The 21,317-nt window shown below is 34.3% G+C and overlaps 2 protein-coding genes across 3 annotated transcripts; one reads left to right on the top strand and one right to left on the bottom strand.

Annotated features, from left to right (window-relative positions):
• Positions 1-8,653: 8,653 nt before the first annotated feature.
• LOC109002728 (protein SRC2 homolog) lies at positions 8,654-9,598 on the bottom strand. Its single transcript, XM_018980597.2, has one exon. It carries the CDS (start codon positions 9,596-9,598, stop codon positions 8,654-8,656), a length of 945 nt encoding a protein of 314 aa, XP_018836142.1.
• A 4,617-nt stretch (positions 9,599-14,215) lies between these two features.
• On the top strand, positions 14,216-20,693 carry LOC109002727 (peroxisomal nicotinamide adenine dinucleotide carrier). Of its 2 annotated transcripts, XM_018980594.2 has the most exons (11): positions 14,216-14,477; positions 14,589-14,666; positions 14,814-14,888; positions 16,142-16,272; positions 16,535-16,589; positions 17,193-17,303; positions 18,033-18,101; positions 18,168-18,275; positions 18,418-18,486; positions 19,004-19,058; positions 20,232-20,693. In XM_018980594.2, the coding sequence occupies exons 1-11, from the start codon at positions 14,397-14,399 to the stop codon at positions 20,423-20,425; spliced, it is 1,026 nt and encodes a 341-aa protein (XP_018836139.1). In that variant the 5' UTR covers positions 14,216-14,396; the 3' UTR covers positions 20,426-20,693. The 2 variants fall into 2 exon arrangements, with proteins under 2 accessions (XP_018836139.1, XP_018836141.1); XM_018980596.2 differs by lacking the exons at positions 14,216-14,477; positions 14,589-14,666; positions 14,814-14,888 and adding an exon at positions 15,297-15,406 and having other exon boundaries at positions 16,174-16,272.
• Positions 20,694-21,317: the final 624 nt, after the last annotated feature.

Raw genomic sequence — 21,317 nt, 5'->3', positions numbered from 1 at the left:
CTATAAAACCCTATTCACCACCAATCACAACTAATAAAATAATAACAACAAAGAATCTAAGCTAAACAAATATCACCACACACCAATGTCTCAAACAATTCATGAGTTATAAAATATCAACAGAGGGAGAGAGAAATAAGAGAGATAGAGGGTTTCCAGTAACTGGTAGATCTGGCCATCCAAAACATTACTCATGCACTACCACAACATAACAGGTTATAGATCTCGGCGACGAAATAAAGCCAAAAAATATATTGGAACCCAAAGGCCCCAAAATTTTTTTTTCCAAACTCCACCCAGAAACACAACTAATTTAAAAAAAAAAAATCTAAAAAAATTAAAGATACAACATCCTAAAAACCATTTCTTCCAAATAATAACAAATCTTCATTATATATATATATATGTTGTCGGATATAACAGATTTAAACAAATCTTCCAAATAATAATAACCCACGGCTCTAGCATTTTGCAGCTAAATATATCTAAACAGATATTCCTCAAACATTTAAACAGATCTAACCCAGACATAGAGAGAGGTTAGGGCATCGCAAACGCAGACACAAACATAGAGAGAGAGAGAGAGTTGAGTGTGATTCGTTGTGGGCGCCGAGGGGGGGGGGTGCTAGGACATTTGTTTACGATGACTTTATATCTAAACTCAAGTACCGGGTTTAAAACCGATATCCGTGTGTCAAAACCCGCATCCAGGCTAGATGGGTCCTGGTTTTAAAAAGTGGGTATCAGCCCAGGTGTATTCCGGTCTGGATCCTGGATAACCGGGTTCGAAAAAAATTCGACTTAGATGAATAGTCTTAACTGGTACCCCTTAAAAGTGCACGCATTGCGGTCAACTTTGACACTTCTTGCAACACGTCTTCCCAGTTAAGTCCAACTGTACGTCCAACCATGCACAAAGGAAATTTATAATAGAATAATAATATGTATATATACAAGACAGAAATATAAATATAATTTTTTTATAAAAAAGTATACCTATTCATGAATTCATCCGCTTTTTCATAAAAAGTTTGCTTAAAATTAGACTGAAACTTATCTCTTACATTACTTGCTCAGTTACTCTTTATAATAAGAATATGACACCTTTGGCATGAAGTTTTAATCATTATAAGAAAAATAGACTTTTATGACTAATTTATTAAGACCAAAAGATTATTTGCAACTAATTTTAATTATAAATAGTCATTTTGCTGAAATTAACTAATCGTAAATATGTAATTTTCTTGTAGTGATTTTTATTCCCCTCAAGTATTTGAAATATTAATCCAAGTTTGTGGATCTGGTCTGGAGTCCAACCATAAATTTCCAACGTAACCCACCCATTTTTTTTTATTGGTACTGGATATTTAGAAACAGCGTTCCGACTAATCTCGAAGATGTACAGACACTCAGTAGCCTCAAATGATCTTAATTAGGCCAATTATAATCAAATCGAAACAAATTAAGGTGGAAAACCATAAGTTAGATCTATTAATTGATCTCTCTAACAAATATAAGATCAAAGTTTTTTTTCTAATAAAAAAAGAAGAAGAAGAAGAAAGAAAGCGAAGTCCATTATAGTGACCACTCATGAGACAGAAGTCATGATCTGAGAGCACAGGACTTTCAGAGTTTTGCCGCTTGATTGTGCGTGGGCATGGAACAATGAATCTTTTATGAAAGTTAACATGGTATTTGCTCATACATGGTACCTACCACCTTTGTGTCATTAATGGCTTACTTTATCGCCAATAATCTCTCTGCATGACGGCACAAGTCCAAAGTTTGACACCCATTATATATATATATATATATATATATATATATTAGGCAGTTTAGATTTATAGGGTTGTTCATGCACCAGAATATATATGGAGTCTGCAGCATGGGTGTTCCCGTTGACGTACGATCTTTGAATGATGTATTTAGCCATCCATCCATGCCTCAGACAACAGAATTCATGATCTTGGAATGAATCACAAAATGTTATAATTGAGTTTGATCATTGCCCGGTTCATACAATTTATAACATTCACAACCGCTAGCGTTCACAATTCGCATAGAGAAATGGGAAAATGGATTCAGAAAAGAATCAAATGATAAAGAAATTAACAACACATGCAATGAAATTTACACGTACGTTGTGTTTGGTTTGGTTTGGTTTGTTGAGACGGTAATATATATATATATTATTGTATGCATGTTTGATCCTCATGTTCTGTTGTTTTCCATTTGCTCCTGATGATCTTTTGTCTATTCTGATTATATGATTGTGAGTACAAACAGGGAAAACCTAATAATTAACAGAGATTACAATAAGCGTTCCCATGCCTCTATTATTTCATATATAGTCTAACTAACAATTATATTTTCCAACTGTTTGGAGAAGAAACTTTCTGCATACTAGCTAGGCTAGGCTAGGCTAGGCTAGGCTAGCTATAAGGGATCAAAACCCTAGCTAACGAGGGAGATGATGAAGAAGGACTAGCTTGATCAACTCGACAGTTTGTCCAACCAGCACAAGTAATATTTGAAATTGCAGCTAGGGATAAGATTCCCGATTTAATTTGTTGTGGCCGGTCTTGAGGTGATCTGGGCGGCCCCTATATATATATATATATAATATAAATAACTCGATGGCCTGAACGTGGTCGTTTCCCATCACCTCATCAACTATTGTAAGCTGTCGTCAAGCAAACATGCATCTAGTATACCTCGGCAGCTAGTAATTTAGCTCTTATATATATATATACCTATATATATACACAATTGTTTAAGTTAGGAATAAAAATATTTAACAAAATATATCTAATATATAAATATATATATATATATATGATGAGTACTAGAGTCTAGATATATATATATATATGTACCAGCTGAATATGTATATATATATATTTGTATAAATTAATATATATTCATTTTTAGTATATATATATATATGAATATTAATAATTATTTTGAGTTTAATTAGATACGTACGGCCTCATGAATTGAGGTGATCTTGTCAATCAAGTTTTCTTTCGTGACCTAAAGGCTAGCTCCTTCGTTGAACAAAATGTACACAGAGTACGACAGCATGAATGCATGCATGATTAATGTGGTTATGCAAGACTCGGTGATTCATCAAAATTCATGCGTGCATGCATGTTTATAAAATGGTTTGATATTATATCTGTTTAATTTGCAACGCATGCAGGACTGATGCTCATGATGCATTATACTCAACATCGATCAACAATGACATATTCGATCATTAAGTACGATTGTATATATAATACATCTAGTACCATTGAAAATTGAAATACAATCAAAAGGAGTAATTTAAATTAGGAGAAATATTGTACAATTTGCAGGACCAAGTGAGAGTATAAATGTACGGTTTTATACATTTAAATGAAAAAAAAAACTATGAAATAATTTGATTTTGAGTACAAATTTCAGCGTAATGTGTATATATAAATATATATATTCCTTATACTTAAAAGTTGCTATAAACGTGAACAATAATGAACAGTGCTACGTGTTTTACACTTTTCTTCTTCCCCCTTACGTCTCTCTCTACATTCGCGTCCCTCTCTACATCCTCACAATTAAATCACCACAAAATCACAACAAAATCATTACAAAATCACCAGACAAATTACCACACAAGTTTCTACACAAATCACAAATCAGGGGTCGTCGGTGAAGGACGAGACTGGTGGTGGTGGTGCGGTGCCGGTAGGGGTGGCTAACGACGACGCTACAGGGAGAAACTCGTGCGTGTAGAGGAAGAGAGAGGGCTACAGGCTTACGCCTGTTGTGGGGGGAGAGAGATAGGTCTGTGGGGACGAGATCGGTGGGATGGTGGTGGTGGTGCGATGTCATAGGGGTGGCTAACGATAGCGTTACGGGGAGAAACCTGTGCGTGTAGAGGAAAAGAGAGGACTACGGGCTTTGGCCTGTTGCCGGGGGGGAGGGGGAGAGAGAGAAAAAGAGAGAGGTCTGTGAGGATGAGATCGGCATGGGGAAAGTCGCTGGTGATTGGGCTTGGTAGTGGTCAGGTAGCGGCGGCCAATGGCGCTGGGCGGAGCCGTGGAGAAGAGATCAAGAGGGAGAGGGGCATGCAGCTGGAGGGAGGGAGGAGAAAGAGGGAAGAGGGAAAAAATGAAGGGAAAAATTAGGGTTTGAGACTTTAAATCTCAACCCTTCATCTTGAATCTCCAAAATTGATCCAACAGTAGAGGTTAAAACTTAAAAGTAAACTAACTTAAAATAGATAATTAAAATATAAATTCAACTTTAATTTATAAAATACTAATATTTCATCATTAAATAAATGATAGAGTTTTGTTAAATATTTTTAAGAGAGTAAAATCATATAAATAATTAAAATTTTTAATATAATTTAAATCTCATAATATTATTAATTAACTAAAATCATTTAGATAAAATGATTTTATATCATTATAATATTTTAAGAGTTTCCAAAATAGAAGAGATTTACTTTAATGATAAAAAAATATGAGAATAATATAGAAATAAAAGACTATATTTTGTTAGTACTCATTGGGTCATTAAGTAGTATGGTTGAATTCTACAATTCATATATTTAAGAAAACTATTGCAAGAATATCTAAAATTTTTTAATTTTCATATTACTGTAACATTTTGTTATCATTATAATACTTGTTAAAATTTATTTTTCTACTCCTCTTATTAAATTATTGACTAATTAACTTTATTTAAAAAATATATTATTTTTATATTTTATAAATATTACTCAAAAATATGCATTGCACGTCACTTTACAATTAATATATATATATATATATATAATATATATTTGGTGGGGGCCCAATCAATTACTGGAAACCAAGCATTCCCACGCCCATATGCTCGATCTGTGTGAGTGTCTCAAATCGATGAACCTCTTTTCAACGCGAAATGCAATTCAAACCCAGCTAGTCATGAGTCATGACCAGAACTTCCACCAAGCTGAAAGTGAAAAAACACGAGTATCATGATGAGAACGCCATTATCATTCGGCGCTGCTAATTAATGCATGTCTGAAATTATTGGCATAAATAATAATGTACACAATTACTTACCACTCATATATATTGTATGCGCTAGGAGAGATCAGGATTATGCATGCATGCGATAATAATTGGTCATCGAGAAATATCTAGCCAGTCGTCGTGCCGATCGAGCTGCCATTGGTTTTCAACTGCACATTGTCATTCCATGGAAAGTATTACTGTGTTGTCGTGTCTGGTTTTATATATAAATATATGAGAAATAATATAGTCACGAATAAAAATAATCTCACATATAATTTGATATGATTTGTTAAATTATAAAACTATTTTTATTATAAAATAAATCTAACGGATTACATAAAGTCACGTCAGTTTGTAAAATTAATTATTTTTATGTAATTCATTTGTAGCTGTAAAACTCTTCTAAATATGTGTATGTACATGTGTGTCATCCAAATACGCATTTGATATCAATATGGTAGTGAAGACATATATGAGTTTTACTACTCATCATTCATATACATTACATTTATTTTTATTTTAATATTTTTAAATTAATTGAATTCTTCCACTCATCATCCATATACCACATATTTGATAAAAAAAAAAAAAAAAAATTATGTATGATAATGTGTAGTATGAAAATGATAAATATAATTTTTCAACATGTATATCCTAAATTCAGTTGATCTGGTGATTTAAATAAATTATGGCTGAAGCAGGGGCGTCGAAGTAAGCATAATGTGCAAGTTTACATATATTTTTTTTCCTTTGTAGTTTGTATGGTTTTGAACTTTCTAATCATATTTAAAAGAAAAAAAAAATAGTGTCTCGACTTTTTAAGGATGTGTATGCATGCATACAATGCAGTCAGAAGCTAAGGTCCAACAAAAGCAACGTATGACTTGGAATATGTAGCATGTGTAAATTAAGTACATAGAAAATACTTGGAGGTCCATTGAATGGATCCCAACAGTTTTTTTTTTTTTTAATTAAGTATTTTTTAATAATATTATGAATTATTTTTTAAATATTTAGGGGTATAAAAAAATGAAAGAAAAAAAAGACCAAATGGCTCTCGTGCTACACGATCCAGAGTACATACTTGAAAAGGCAGATTTGCAGAAAACACAAGAAGAATCGAACTCATCAAGAAGCTGTCCAAAATACTCCACAACCTCCATTAATGATTTTTTCTATAAAAAAATAAAAAAGTGAAAAAACGAAAATCTGGGAGAGGGTGAGGGTCAACGGGAGAGGGAGAGGGAGAGGGTAGGAGGGCTTCGAGGGGAAGGGAGGTGTAGAGAGGGAGGGCTAAAAAAAATTTTGTTCTTTTCAGCATTTTTATCAACTGTTATGCAGGCATATGAGTTGAGAAGTGGGAGCTTTATGTGGCAAACATTCATTGGAGGGCTGTTATTTGAGGGAGATCAGACCGACCGGTGGGAAAGTTTTCTACTCGGAATAACTACTTCCATCAATAAAAGCAACCACGAGTCATGACCCTCAACCTCAGAATAAAATTCCGGCGATTTAATTATAGTGCTCAATAATCGGCATTCACATGCAGGGCCTAACTGTACGTCTTCCGTCCTCATCGAGATCTGAAATCCCATGATGGAGCAAAGCTCAATTTCAACATAAAATCAGAGTTCGACTTCCTTGACAGTAATTGCTGACCTGGTTTCATGCTTTCCGCCCCATTCCATAATTCACATTTCACTCCACCTTTTCACCCCTTTCCTCAAACTCCACAAGGTGAAGATTCCAATCAAACAGTTAAAATAATGTTCCGCAAGCACTGTTCAATGTTCATATCTTGATGCTAATATCAGCAAACTTTCAGTTCTTGCCAGACATACAGTCTCTATATGGTGAAACAAAAGAAACTAGTCTCTAGGCAGCCATATCCGTACACAGAACCCCTTTCATGGATAGATACACAAGCCTTTAATTCCCTTTTCAACTTGTATGCTTCTAGGCAAAATGAGAAATGGCACAACCCAACATTACTAAGCCTGGCCTATCAAAGAATCAATCTGACCAATCAACAAAAAAAAACTTGAGATCGTAAACAGGCTTAGAAGAAAGGGGACTAAAAGAGGAGGGGTGGGGCAGAATACAGTAAAACTGCAGGCTGTGGCAGAAGATATTACATGTATGAACAAAGGAAAAAGCTAAATGGCAGGAACAAATTGCCAGGAGCAACCACAAACTCGAATTCCTGGGTTTCAATTCCCCGAGCCAAGCTAAATGCACTATTTCATTTCTTGAGCAGCACCATCACTTTGAACACACTAACAAAGAGTGTATCCAAACTCCATGCTGCAAATTGTACCGGAAAAAACACCTATTTGGAATGAAGTATTTATCTGAGATTTGATGGAGACTTGAAAACTCGATACTTCTATAGATAGCCTAACCTAACATGAAGGCCTAGAAAGTATAAGCCTAGAAATCTACCCATGAAATAAGGACCAAAGAAACTTTCCTCCTTTTATCTCAAGGACTCCTGCTCTCGCAAATGCAATTAACAGTTTAGTTATTATGTAATTGGCCGTCTTAATAAAATAGCCACAAAATCAACTACCAATTACATAGGCACGAAAGCCCATAGCAAATCACTAAGAAAGACCTTTGATATTGATGGTGGCACAAGGAATGCACGCATTCCTTTCCCAACGGAACAGACTCTGAATCAATACTCTTACTCAATGTCATCATGGGAGTACAAGTAAATTTCATTGCTCCTCGATTTCAGTCTTGAAATAAAAAAAAAAAAAATCTAATTCTAAGCAATTTTGTGTACTAATACGGGTACCTATTCATTATGATTGGTCAGAAAGTAGATTTTATGAAATTAGTACTAATTTGAATTTAGAATATGAAGGCAACAATATTAATACGCAGATTGGTACGCAAACTTACTTATTCATAACAAAACTCATGAAAAAAAGGTTCGGGTACAGGTCCAACAATTTTAACCATGACAAATCATTCACTCTTCGTCCTCGTTAATCCAAAGAAAAAACACTTGTCTAATGATGCAAACTTCTATTTTCATTTTTCGAAAAGGGATACCATGATAAGCAAACGAATTGAATGGAAATCCAACTTCCAATACCAATTTCCGTGCTTTATTTAAGGTGGTGAGTTAGGCCCAGCCAAAGCACCTCACGCATTTTAGGCCTGTAAATCAAATGACAGCAGAAATCGGCCACAAAACAATGCTATGTCAAGCATATCAAATTAAACTCAACCAGGAGTTCGATCCAACGACGTCTACTTATATACCTATCAAAAAAATCAAATTAAACTCTACGATTATTCCCCAAAAGTAAGGTATTAGCAGGAAATCTTCAACCACGCACTTCATTCGCTCACAATGCTCAAATACATCCAAATGCACCCACAAAAACATAGGAATTAGAAGAACGAACCATTTATTTACTGGAAGAAGATTCGTAATCAACAACAAATAAGTTTCATCAGACAAAAGCAATCATCCAAAGCATAGCCCAAACGCAAACACAAGATACACAAGCATATATACATATACTCAAACATTGCATCATTAACATTCGCCAATTACACGTTTAACCTCACCAACGTTGTTCCCGATTATATCAATAATCGGAGCGGTAGTCGCCACGGTAATCGCTGTAATCGTCGCGCGCAGCCACGTCATTCTCGACCCTATCCACGATTTTCTCCTCTTCGTACTTCAATCCCTCGTCCAATGCGAGCCCACCTAACGCTCCAACGGCCGCGCCCACAGCCATTCCCGTTCCCAGACCCATTTTCGAGTTCTTCGGCTTCTGTTCGTAGAACGAGTAATCCACAGGTGCCGACGGCCCACTGGGCCCTCCAGGCCCACCATAGTTCACGGGCCGGTCGAAGAATGGCCTGGGCGGCATAGGCGGTGGTGGCGCACTGGAATAATACCCTGTATAGTATCCTGAATACGCATCGGGATACGAGCTGTAAAGGTACGGAGCCGGCGGCGGCTGCTGCGATGGGGACGGTGCGGGGAGTGGTGACGTGTACGGAGAGGGCGAGTATCCCCTGTAGTCGCGCGGAGGAAGGGCAGGGGCACCGGAGTAATAGTAGCTAGGCTGAGGGGCAACATGATAATCTGGCGGCAACGGCCGTTCGCGGACGGAGAGCTTTACGCGGATCTTCCCCTGGGGACGACCCGATGGACGGGTGAGTTGGAACGTTCTGATACGGATCGGGTCGTCGGGGTTGTCAGCGAGATCCTTGAGCGGGACACGGAGGGTGCCGACCAAGGGCTTGGGGGTCTCGGAGGGTTTGGAGTGGAAGATCTCAAGGGTGAGGACGGAGTCCTGGACAGGGATGGTGAGTGGGAGGGTGAAACTCTCGTTCCATACAGGGCGGATCGAGCCAGCGTCGTCCGATTTGGTGGCGAGTCGGCGGTCTGGGTCGACCCAGAATACCGCGTATGGCTTGAGGTCTCCGTTTTTCCAGTTCACGTTCTTGAGATGCTTGGCGGAGACGATGGTGAGCTCCAGGTCCAGACGCTTCGGTGGCGCAGGGCGAGACGTGGCCATGACGCTCTGTGCTAACGCGCGCAGGGTTGGGGAAAGGTTAAAAGGGTGCGTAGGATAATATAAAGAATGGTTCATATATAAAAGAAAAAAAATATTGATAATTTTGAATAGAAAAAATCTAAATCACACTCTACTGTTTGTAGAGTCCCCAGCACACTCAACATGCTGGGTGAAAAAAATAAAAAAAAAAAATTCTTCACAGTGTGCTGTGGCTTCCGGCTGCTCCCAAACATTTCTCTTTTGAATATGAGTGATTCTGGATAGCAGCTTATAGCCGCAGCACACGCTATGGTTTTTTTTTTTTTTTTTTCACTCAATCAGTAGAGTGTGCTGTGTTGCGGCTGCTATAAACAATAGGCAGCAAAATATATTTTCTCATTTTGAATTGTATAATTGTGTAATTATTTTAAAAAAATAATAAAAAATGAAATTGTATAAAAAAAGTTAATTTTTTAATATTAAATTTTATTTATTTTTAAAATAATTACGTAACATTTATAAATTTATGAAACTCTACAATGATGTAGATGGAAATGAGACGAGTGTTGTTTGGGAGATAAAAGACCAAGTGCTTTGGTTGCACGTGACGGTACCCTTGCACTTGATGGGTCGGTGTGTTCTTTGGTCCGTAAACCGCCGCCCAAGCTAATTCGAATAAATTAGAAGAGAAAGGCATCTTAGAATTCGTTTGTTTTCATATATGATACGATGGATTGAGGTAAATTGAGATTAAAATTAAAAATTGAATAAAATATTATTAGAATATATATTTTAATATTATTTTTATTTTAAATTTTGAAAAAATTAAATTTTTTATTTTATTTTATATAAAATTTTAAAAAAATTATAATAATTAGATGTGATGAGTTGAAAAGATGATAGAATTATTTTTTCAAAATGAATATTGCTACTAAAATTTGCACTACGGGAGATAAAAGATATCTTCGTGTCTAAAATTCATGAATGATTTAAGAAAATAAATTTTGTATAATCTTTGAAGGATGCAAGAGGGATTTTTCAAGATTTTTATTTATATTTTAAGAATAAAAAAAGGTTATGTTAATTTTTGTTAAGAAAATGTCAAACGTTTTTTTATACTTTTTAAATAGAGTATTGCTATTCATAAGCCCATACACCACACACCAAATTTTTTTTTTTTTTTTAAAGTTTTATTTTATTTTATTATTCTTAAAATAATTAAATTATTCTACTCATAATTTATATACTACACATTTAATAAAAAGATAAAATTAAAGAAATCATAAAAATGATGGTGTGTGGTGTATGAGGTTTAGGAATAAAATTTTTCTTTTAAATAAAGGTAGGGGGTTTGAATTCTTTTGGTGCTCTGCCTGCCTTCTTGCCTTCATCAGTGTCAATTGGTACCCAATTAATGAACTCCCTTACTAGGTAGGCGTGGAGGATAAAATACCTGGCTTGTTGAAGATTAGATCCAGCCCACCAAACAACGCTAGAAGATAATATGGAGAGGAAATGAGTAATAGATAAGAAGCGATCATAGGTATAGAAGGGAGTGAGAAAATAAATGGATGCTTAAACACACCCAATGTCAGGTCTCACCTCTGCTAATAGACACTCAAATGGATTAGTCACATCATAGTAGGTAGGCACGCGCACAGGGATGAGATAAAAGCAAGGGACTTGATGACCTGGTCAGGGATGAGATAAAAGCAAGGGACTTGATGACCAACCAGGCTCTTTTCTTCTTCAACCTCTTGAGGGAGAGCTTCAGGGAGATATATTCTCCAATAATAAGATCTCTAACTTTCTTTGTACAGTGATAAATGAGAGGTTATGAGAGATTATAAATAAGTATATTATAGTGAATTTTTTCTCTCTAAATGCTCGTGGACATGGATAACATGTCGAATTATGTAAATTTGTGTGTTCATTTTTCTCTATTTTTTCTGCATTAGTTTTATATTCATTGTCATAGATGTACCCACCGACACAGGATCACTGTCAAGGACTTCAAACAACACCGATCAATACCTAAGTCGACCAGTGGGTTAGGAATGACTTTTTCTCTCCTTCTAGCCTGTTGTGTATTTTTTTCCCATCAACACTAGAATGGGTAAAAACTCCCAATTCAATTATAGATCATTGCATTTTCTCATGATCTAAAGTCAAATATGATCTTCTTTTAATTAAAAGTCTCATCACTTGGGGAAAAAAGAGATACCCTCACATAACTTGAACACTTATCATGCTTGCTGACCAAAACTTTCTCAAAAAACTTTCTACTCTGAATCTAAATATCTTTATATCATTTAAATTAAGACTCCCAATTATCAAAATATTTTACCTCGGCTCTTGCAACAAAAATAAATAAACAACTCCCCCCCACCCCCAAAAAAAAATCAAAGTATATTTTTTAGAGCTATTACCAGTTTTACAAAATATCATAAAACCTGTTTGTATTTTTTATGTTTTTAAATCTCAAAATATATAATTACGTGACATGTAGCAATAAAACGAGAGTATCACGTTATTTTGATTTCATGAATATTATATAAATTTAGAGAAATGTTAGAACCACAAATAGATTTTATAAAATTAAATTCACAAATTAACATGGTTTCATATGATCTGTTGATTTACTTTAAAATAAAAGTAGTTTTATAATTTAACAGACCATATTAAGTCATACCAATTTGTAAATTTATTTGATGAAATTTCTTTGTGTTTAAAGCATTTATCATAATTTTATATTATTCCATACGTGTCATGTCAGAAAACACAATTTACATATGTATATTTCACTAGTTATAATCATATTAGTTATAAAATTTGACCTATTTAAGCATTGATCACAAGTTATTTTCAATGATAAACTATTTGCCCATCTATAGCTGCAAGATAACATGAAACCAAGAACTTGCAATCGAGCAAATGAAGAAAACTGAGAGCAAATTAATGGAGAAAAAGTTGTTATGTCATTCCACTATGAAAATAACCTCTTACAATGTATTCTGCCTAATGGGTGATATATATAGAGAGTATTATAACAAACTAACTAACTACACCTATAGCATTGTGCCATCAAATAAAGTAAAGTGAGTAAATAAAAAGAATAAAAGAATAACTAGTGTATACGACAATTATATACAAAAAGCTATTGAAATAAAAAACGACTAGTAGTTTAGTCTTGGCCAGTATCAATTAACAATAGCATATCTATGTTTTACAGAAGAAAAATAATATTTAGTTAGTTATTATTGTATCATCTCTTGATATTATTGATAATAGGTAGAAGAATGTATTTAATTTTTAACAATTTAATGTTATTTTTAAAAATTAAGAAAGGGTGATGACTACAAATATTATGATGATGACGGGTGACACTTACCTTTATAAAACTGATGTTATATATCGCTTCCATTAAAAATGATGAAAATATAAGATTATAAGAAATTGAGGAATATTAGAATATTTGTGTTCTACTCAAAATAGTTTCGTGATATCATATGATTTCTGGTATTTATGTAGTGTAGTAGTTACTACTGTGTATAATTAGATTATGAAAAATTATATTTGTAAGTTGGTGTGTAAAAGATATATTTCATACCGTATAGCAAACTTAATTTATATAAAAAAAAAAAATTAGAATTTCAAATTTTTTGCATATTAAATTTTGAAAATTTTTATACATCACATTATTATTTTACTTTCATTTCATTATATAGTAAGATGTGTCATATTTATCGCGATTAAATAATAAAAAATAATTCAATAAAACATTATCTAATGATAATAAATATGACATATATTATATAATAGAATAAAAATAAAATGAGAATATGATATATAACATGAATTTAAACTTTTACATGGATACAAGTAGAAGTAATATATATATATATATATATATATTTATATTATAGACAGAAATAAAAGTAATATTGATATTAGATTGCGTTTGGATGTTGAGCTAAGCTCAATTAAGTTGAATTCTTTATGAATAGTAATATGTTGAGTAATAGAGGGAGTTATGTAGGGCCATCTAAACTGAGTTTAAAGTGTGTTTAGATGTTAAAATGAATTTATTACTTTTTATAAGAAATTGAAAAAGGTTATGGATTCTATAAAAAAAAAAGATTATAGGTCTCACGAATAAAGATGTTTTAAATTAAAAAAAGTTGTAGTTTCTACGTGTAAGAAGGTTTTAACTTGAAATAAATTTAATAATTTAATAATTGAATTTTGAATATTAAACTCATTTTAAAATTAGACTAAACTCAAATGATATTGATAAAACGCATCTTTAGATTACTGTAAATAGAAAAAATCTACACAATTTCTTACTATTCACATAATCTCAATACATTATATTTTTTTTAATTTTTATTATTTTTTTCTTTTATAAAAAACTTAATATATGAATATTAAATAGAAGAATTAAATTAATTTAAAAAAATATTAAAAAATATTAGAAATTTAAAAAAATATAATATAGAGACTGAGAGATTACGTAGCATTACAAATACGAGTCAACTGGTAAATGTCAAGAAATAAATAAATAAAAACTGGTATTACTTATTTAGGGGTAAAATGGTAATATAAGTAGGTAACGTCATTTACTTTCGTGAACGGAACTTGCAACCAACCGAGCATCCGAAAGCGAGCGCCATCAGCATCTCTAAAATTCGTTCGCTACAGCCAAAGTCCGAGATAGTCTCTCTCCCACGTATTTAGATCTCCCTTTTCTCCTCCCCCCGATGCCTCGACACATTTTCGCGATAAAATAAGGCTTCTCAACAGATTTTCCAGAGAAAACATGTCGGATGCTTTGATCAACGGGTTGGCCGGAGCCGGCGGAGGGATCATAGCTCAGCTCATCACATATCCTCTTCAAACTGTATGATCTTTCCTGTTGTATTTATTTTTCCGCCATGCTTCAGTCTATTCCTCTTTTTTTTTTTTTTCCCGGGGGTTAGTTTTGTAATTTTCTTTTGAGACGGATCTGTAGGTGAATACTCGTCAACAAACAGAGCGTGATCTGAAGAAGGAGAAGAGGAAGTTTGGAACAATTGAGCTAATGCGCCAGGTCTCTGTGTTTATTCACACGAAACCTTCAATATATAATTTCCTACTTTTTTTCTTGGCAACCAAACGAATCCTTAATTTTTTAGAATTTATTTTTATTTTTTGTTTCTTTTGATTCTTATTTGTTTGTTGTCTGAAAAATATGTAGGTTATAAAACATGAAGGATGGGAACAGTTGTACGGAGGCTTAACGCCATCCCTGGTGGGCACGGCTGCATCTCAGGTGAGCGCATTTTTTTAGGTGTGGACGGTAACATGAAATAATTTTAGATAAAAATTAAAAATTAAATAAAATATTATTTTTTAATATTATTATTATTTTAAAATTAAAAAAATTAAATTATTTATTATATTTTATAAAAAAATTTAAAAAAATTATAATAATAAGATTTGATATTTTTACTATTCATACGGTACTTACCTTCTTTATGAATTAAAATACCCTACTTCATATTAATATTATTGAAAATTTTATTTTGGGGCAAAGTAATTATTTGCATCCTTGAAAAACTAGGTTGGTTATTATCTCTGTAGCACAGTGCACAGATAAACTCAACTTTATCTGAACAAAACGGTGCTTACATGATGTGAAATTGTCAGTACCGGTGTGTATATTGGCGTGGAGATAGAATAGTGTATTGTGATTTCCAAAGCATATGGTATGTGGTCCAGTGGCTGCGTAAAACGTGCCGTCTTGTGGCATTCGTTTGTTTTCTGTGACGTTATCTGCACGGGTCTCAGGTATTAGATTGTCCTGTCGCCTTAAAAGACCACTGTCCTTTACAATTATAAAATTGGAACTAATAAGCGAAACGTAGGAGTTATAATATTGCTTAATGCCGAGCCCGATAATATGGCACGTCAATTATATTTATTGTTAGAAGGTTTATAAGACTCGGGGTTCAGTCTTCCGATTTTACTCTCTAATATGAAGAAATCTCGGTTTAGTTCATCATCTCTTACAAATTCAGCTGTTCTTTGAACAGCAGAGTTAAACATGTCACCCAACTATAAATTCTTTTAAGGTTCAATTGTAAAACTATTGTTTTCAAGATGCGAAATATTTAACAAATTAACTCTATGGGTTGGCTCAACGGTAAGAGTCTTGGTTTTGGTAGAATGCTCCCTTTAGATTTAAGGTTCGAACTCTTGGATGAAAACAATTTCTAGGAATTACATCCCATCGGTAAAATGTTGAGTCAATTTACCTGATTTGTGTGATGGAGATGCATTACACAAGTCTGGGATTTAATCGGGTTAAAGCATGTTAAAGACGGAAAATACTTTAATAATATCATTATTATTATTTTATTTCTTCCATCGCATTCTGAACTCCTTCGGGATCACATTATACAGAGAAAGTTAGATCATTTTGGCTCAAAAATGGTGTTCTATTAACCTGCATTTCTTGAATCTGCATCCTATAGTTTATTTAGATTTCATGTTTCTTATAGACTTGCAATTGTTATTGTACAGGGTGTTTACTATTATTTCTATCAAATATTCAGGAATAAGGCTGAAGCTGCTTCACTTGAACATATGAAGAAAGGGATTGGCGATGGATCAGTTGGGATGTTTTCATCACTTGTGGTGGCTGCCTTATCAGGGTGATCTATTTTTTCTTACAGACACCCAAATGTCTTAAATTTCTTTGTTACTTTATGTGCACAATTATGCGGGTGATCGACTGCTTATGCAATCTATGGCTGAACAGCAGTCATCGTTTTTTATTATTCGCACAAGCTGTAAAGCTTGAATTGCCTCAAAATTGTGCACAATAGGTGCTGCACTGCATTCTTTCTTCTGATGATTAGTTTGAATTCATGTGAATTTCTGCTCAGACATTGCCTGAAATTTTCCTTTCTGTAGGTGTGTGAATGTGCTTATGACAAACCCTATATGGGTAGTTGTGACACGCATGCAGGTAAAAAAGCTAATTTACCTAAGCCTCAAGTTCCTTTTATGCTGTAAATGTGGAAGCAATGCAAATTTTGATATTTCCAGGTTTTTTCTTGTAATAGTTTTCGGAGTTACTTTCAGTAAAAAGTTAAATTTGAAAATGATATTGGAAGTAGCACTGGTTAATAGTCTTGATACTTTTGTGCTAGCAGAAGTTGAAAGCCACTCTTGTTTTTTTTTTTTTTGGATAAATGTTATGAAGTTGAGTTAGAAGCCCATCTATTAGTCCTGGTTGTAGCATGATCAGTTTCTCGTACAGCTAGTGTACCATGGTTGAAAAACTCGGACAGGTGAAGGTCTCGTGCATTTGGCAGCTACTTTGAAGTTTAGAAAATTATTTTATGTGCGATAGCTAAAATGAACTTTGATTAAATGCATGATTCAGTCCTGAATATCTCTTTAATTCAATACCCTAAGGAGTAATTATTTTTAGATTACTATTGTCGCAATGTATGCTCTCCTTTCAAATTTTGGAGCATGGCCCCACCCCCAAAAAAAGACTGAGCGAGGCTGAAAGATCGCTTTTTTTCTCTCTCTCTAATTTATCTTTAACTAATTTTCCAAGCAGACACATACAAAAATCCCGAAGAAGTCCCAGCGTGGTCAGACGTTGTCAGTATCTCCAGATGAGACAGTTTTTGCTGCAAGTGAACTTCCTCCCTTTGGAACAAACCATGCGGTAGGTGGGGGGGTGTTCCTCATTTTCAATATAGATAGATGAAATTAGAGCTCACAAGACAACCCTTCCTATTGGTTTTATATTAATATGCAAAGGCATGATTGCATCATTGCATCGTATTTCACATAAATGGATCATAATTATGCTCCTATGAAGGATTTTCTATGAGGACATAGCAGTAATCAGGGCATATTTTACATTTTTGATGGATTGGTAGATTGGGTTTTAATCATTCTTGCTGTGATCTAAGAAATCTGACGCAGACTTGCCAGCCATCGAGCGATGACCTGTTTGGATTGTAGAAGAGAACTGCTAGAAACAAAAGAGAACACTGGGCAATTGACAACCATGTAATTTCATATGCCACTGCCGATGAAAATTAGTGTTAGGGAGTGTAGAAAATGGGGAATGGAACAGCAAATAATTAGTTTGAATATTTTGGACTGTTCTTTACTTATAAAAAAAAGTTTGAATATTTTGGACTGCTGCAAATATCTTTTCTTTCATTCCTGTTACTGGGTTTCTGACGTCTGTAGACAGCTTGCAATATGTCTCAGTTTATGAATGCATAAAATTTTTGGATGAAAGGCATATTGGCTTTTGCTATCAACTTCTTTATCAACTTTTGTAATTCACATGGCATGGGCTCGAATGCTTCTCTCTGTCTATAATCTAATTCAGTAACATGTACTTCTAAAAAAATAATCTAATTGAGGTATATATTTTCAGATTCAAGAAGTCTATGATGAAGCTGGATTTTGGGGTTTTTGGAAAGGTGTATTCCCGACATTGATCATGGTACGTCTGAAGTTACTCTAATATGTGCTAAGAGACATCACTGATTCTTCCTGCTATCGATTGCAGGTGAGCAATCCTTCCATACAATTCATGCTGTACGAAACTATGCTGAAGAAGCTGAAGAAAAGACGTGCTTTAAGTAGGAAGGGCAACAGTGGCGTGACAGCCTTAGAGGTTTTGATTCATTTTGAATGCTCCACGTTTCAGTACCATTTTATTGGTTTCTGTTATAAATTTTAACTTCAATACTTCCAGCATTGCTTCACATAGCTTCATATGTTTCTCTTCGAGCTGATAAATTGGCTGGTTTTGGTAGATATTTCTTCTTGGTGCTTTGGCGAAACTTGGGGCTACTGTTGTGACGTATCCTCTTTTAGTTGTTAAGGTACACGAATTCAGCTTCTATAAACGAATCTCATGACTTGAGTGTAGGTTTAAGTCACAACTTGAACGGATTTCAATTGAACTCAACAAATCTTGTTTTATAAATGGTGTTGGTTCTGGCTCAAACCTCATCTCTTGCCCTGTTTTCAAATTTTAGCATGTTGTTGGTTCTGGCTTGCTGAGACGAAAGTTTTATCGGTTAATAACAGGAAAAAATGTTTGTGCTGGTAAGAAGAATGGGGAAAATCTTGCCAGTACCATACGTTATTTGGCAGATATCCTGAAAGAGAGTTCTGTAATGAAAGGTCAAACTGGAAAGAGAATTATTGCGCTGATGCATTTGGCTGGCCAAAATACCAACCATGATTTTTGTCCTTGCTTGAGTATATATGTACTAACAAAGTAACCATGTATATGGAAAGAACCTTTGAAAATATTAGGTTATCCATTCAAAAGTTTTCGCTGATTTGTCAGAGTAACTAATTTTGGTTCCATATATAATACTCTTGCCATTGCAGTCAAGGCTTCAAGCGAAACAGGTTTCTACCGGAGATAAAAGGCATCACTATAAAGGTTTGAACTGTTATATTGATATTTTCTTGAACTGTGTATTCTGAAAATATTCAAGTCCTGTTGTTGTATGTTGTATCTGACGCATAATCCTGTGTATGATAGACCAAAGGTTATGTAGTCCAAAATTGGTCAGTTTTTTTTGGAAATAATAGCTCTTTTAAGAGATTACCACACAGAACCATATTGGGAGAGGCTACCAGCCGGATGGATGACATTCCTTGTTTTACACCGACAAATAATGAGCTAACACGTAGGAGTTGTAGCAAATTAAAGAATAAATTGCATGTAGAGAATCAACGTTCACACTGTTCCGTCTCTTTCTTTTTCTGTTTTCCCACTTCCCTCTCTCGATGGTAGGCCAAAACCCTCTCTCTCTCTCTCTCTCATTAGTCAATTGCAAACAGAAAATTGGGAAAAAACACATGCAGAATTCTTTTGGATTTTCTCGGCTGTGTGAATTATCCCTTGAGCCTTACTTCTGAATCGTCTTTTAATGAACCCTATTAAGAGCCATGGTTGCGACTGAGCTGCAACTCAAACTCCCGAGTTTCTGTCATAAATTTGCCAAGACGCATGATTAATGGCACTCTGAGTCCTTCAATTGCAAAGTTAAGTTCCCTGATTGAAATCAGGCTTGGAGAAAACAACTTAAATGGCTTAGTCCCTAATAATTTTACTGAACTGAAATCGTTAAGGTTGTTGGATTTGAGTGGAAACAATCTTTCACCCACCACTCGAGATTTTTGAAGGTTATGATTGAGGGAAATCCTCTGTTGGTCACTAATACAATTGATGTATCTCCCTTTACTTGCTTCTAGCCCACCACCTGTTAGTCTAAAGCACTTGACGGATAGGAGAATCAAGAGAGGCACCGTGTAGAGAAGAGAGAAGGAAAAATAGGAGAGAAAAATAAGATGAAAGATGATGCAGGGGAGAGTATAGAGAAAGGAAGAGAGCTGCTTTAGAAGACTAGCACTCACCATAAGACATATAAACCTCATATATGTTGAGGTTCTATTGGCCGGTGTAAATTGGGATTTCTCACCCGACCGGTTCTGAGTTTTTCTCAGCCATATTTATGCTCAAGATATCAATTTTCATTTGGGTCAGTGTTTTGTCCAGTAGAATTTGCCCAGATTGTGATGTTTCATATCTTTCATTCCTTCGACTCAGGAACATCGGATGCAATTCTAAAGATGATCCGTTATGAAGGCTTCTATGGCTTTTACAAAGGGATGAGTACAAAAATTGCGCAAAGTGTACTTGCTGCTGCTGTTCTCTTTATGGTTAAGGAAGAACTTGTGAAGGGTGCTCGGATCTTGATTACTAAAGATGGCATCAACACAGTGAAATCAAGGCCCCCATGATTCCTCCACGATTTTTGTTCTCATTTTCACAGTCTCAGTGGGACTTCACTTGGATAAATGTTAATTTGGAATGTGTACAAGCATCGACAAGCTTGTATGCCAAAATAAAAGCAATGCAAGAGGATGTAATTGGAAATATTATATTTATGACCCTATTCACCTTGGATATTTCGTTATAGAAATCTAGGACATCTGTTTTTTTTTGGACTCTAATCATCCACCTTGCATGAGAAATGCTTCCCAAATAGTGGAACAGCATTTGGTTAAAGTAGAATTGTATCCATGTATAATCCTTCAGGCTTGTTGCATTCTTTTTAACTGATTTAAAGTTCAAAACTCATTTCGATTGAATAATGATTCTCTAAACTTTTTCAATAAATTCTTTCACGTATCTTTTTTTTTTCTTTAATCCCAATAATTATTTTAAGTTTATGAGAATTTTATCACATCGCTATATGATATAAATTTTTCTAATAGACAAATAATAATCAGAATCTAAAGATCTATTTTAATGGATAGGCCTTCATCCCAACACTAAACATGTACTAGATATATATATTTTAAAAAAATAGTCTATTATTAAAATTAATTTTTTTACATTAATTTCAGATTTATAAATTTTTAGAAAAATATGCGAAGTAAACATGTAATGGATCTACATAGAGAATGTTTTTATGTTTTTTTTAACCCTAAGGGATTGGCCTAAGTGGTGAAGGTCTTGGTATTGAAATATTGCTTCCTTCAAAGTTCAAAGTTCAATACCTCATGGGTACAAACAAATTCTTTAGAGACACATTTTCTGATAAAAAATCAACAATTTAATCAATTTTAAAATTTTTTTATAATGTAATACACGAGACCGAAGTTTACCTTTACAGAGATGGTTCTAAAT

The sequence above is a fragment of the Juglans regia genome, chromosome 12 (genome assembly GCF_001411555.2).
Source record: "Juglans regia cultivar Chandler chromosome 12, Walnut 2.0, whole genome shotgun sequence".
Lineage (NCBI taxonomy): Eukaryota > Viridiplantae > Streptophyta > Magnoliopsida > Fagales > Juglandaceae > Juglans > Juglans regia.
Note: the sequence above shows the minus strand (reverse complement) of the source record. Positions and strands in the feature narration are given on the sequence as shown.

Bases quoted from the DNA above. Each gene is read 5' to 3' on its own strand.
- LOC109002728 (XM_018980597.2), bottom strand. From the start codon at position 9,598: ATGGCCACGTCTCGCCCTGCGCCACCGAAGCGTCTGGACCTGGAGCTC.
- LOC109002727 (XM_018980594.2), top strand. From the start codon at position 14,397: ATGTCGGATGCTTTGATCAACGGGTTGGCCGGAGCCGGCGGAGGGATC. The intron at 14,478-14,588 runs GTATGATCTTTC...ACGGATCTGTAG, and splicing joins TCACATATCCTCTTCAAACT to GTGAATACTCGTCAACAAAC. The intron at 17,304-18,032 runs GTAGGTGGGGGG...ATATATTTTCAG, and splicing joins CCTTTGGAACAAACCATGCG to ATTCAAGAAGTCTATGATGA.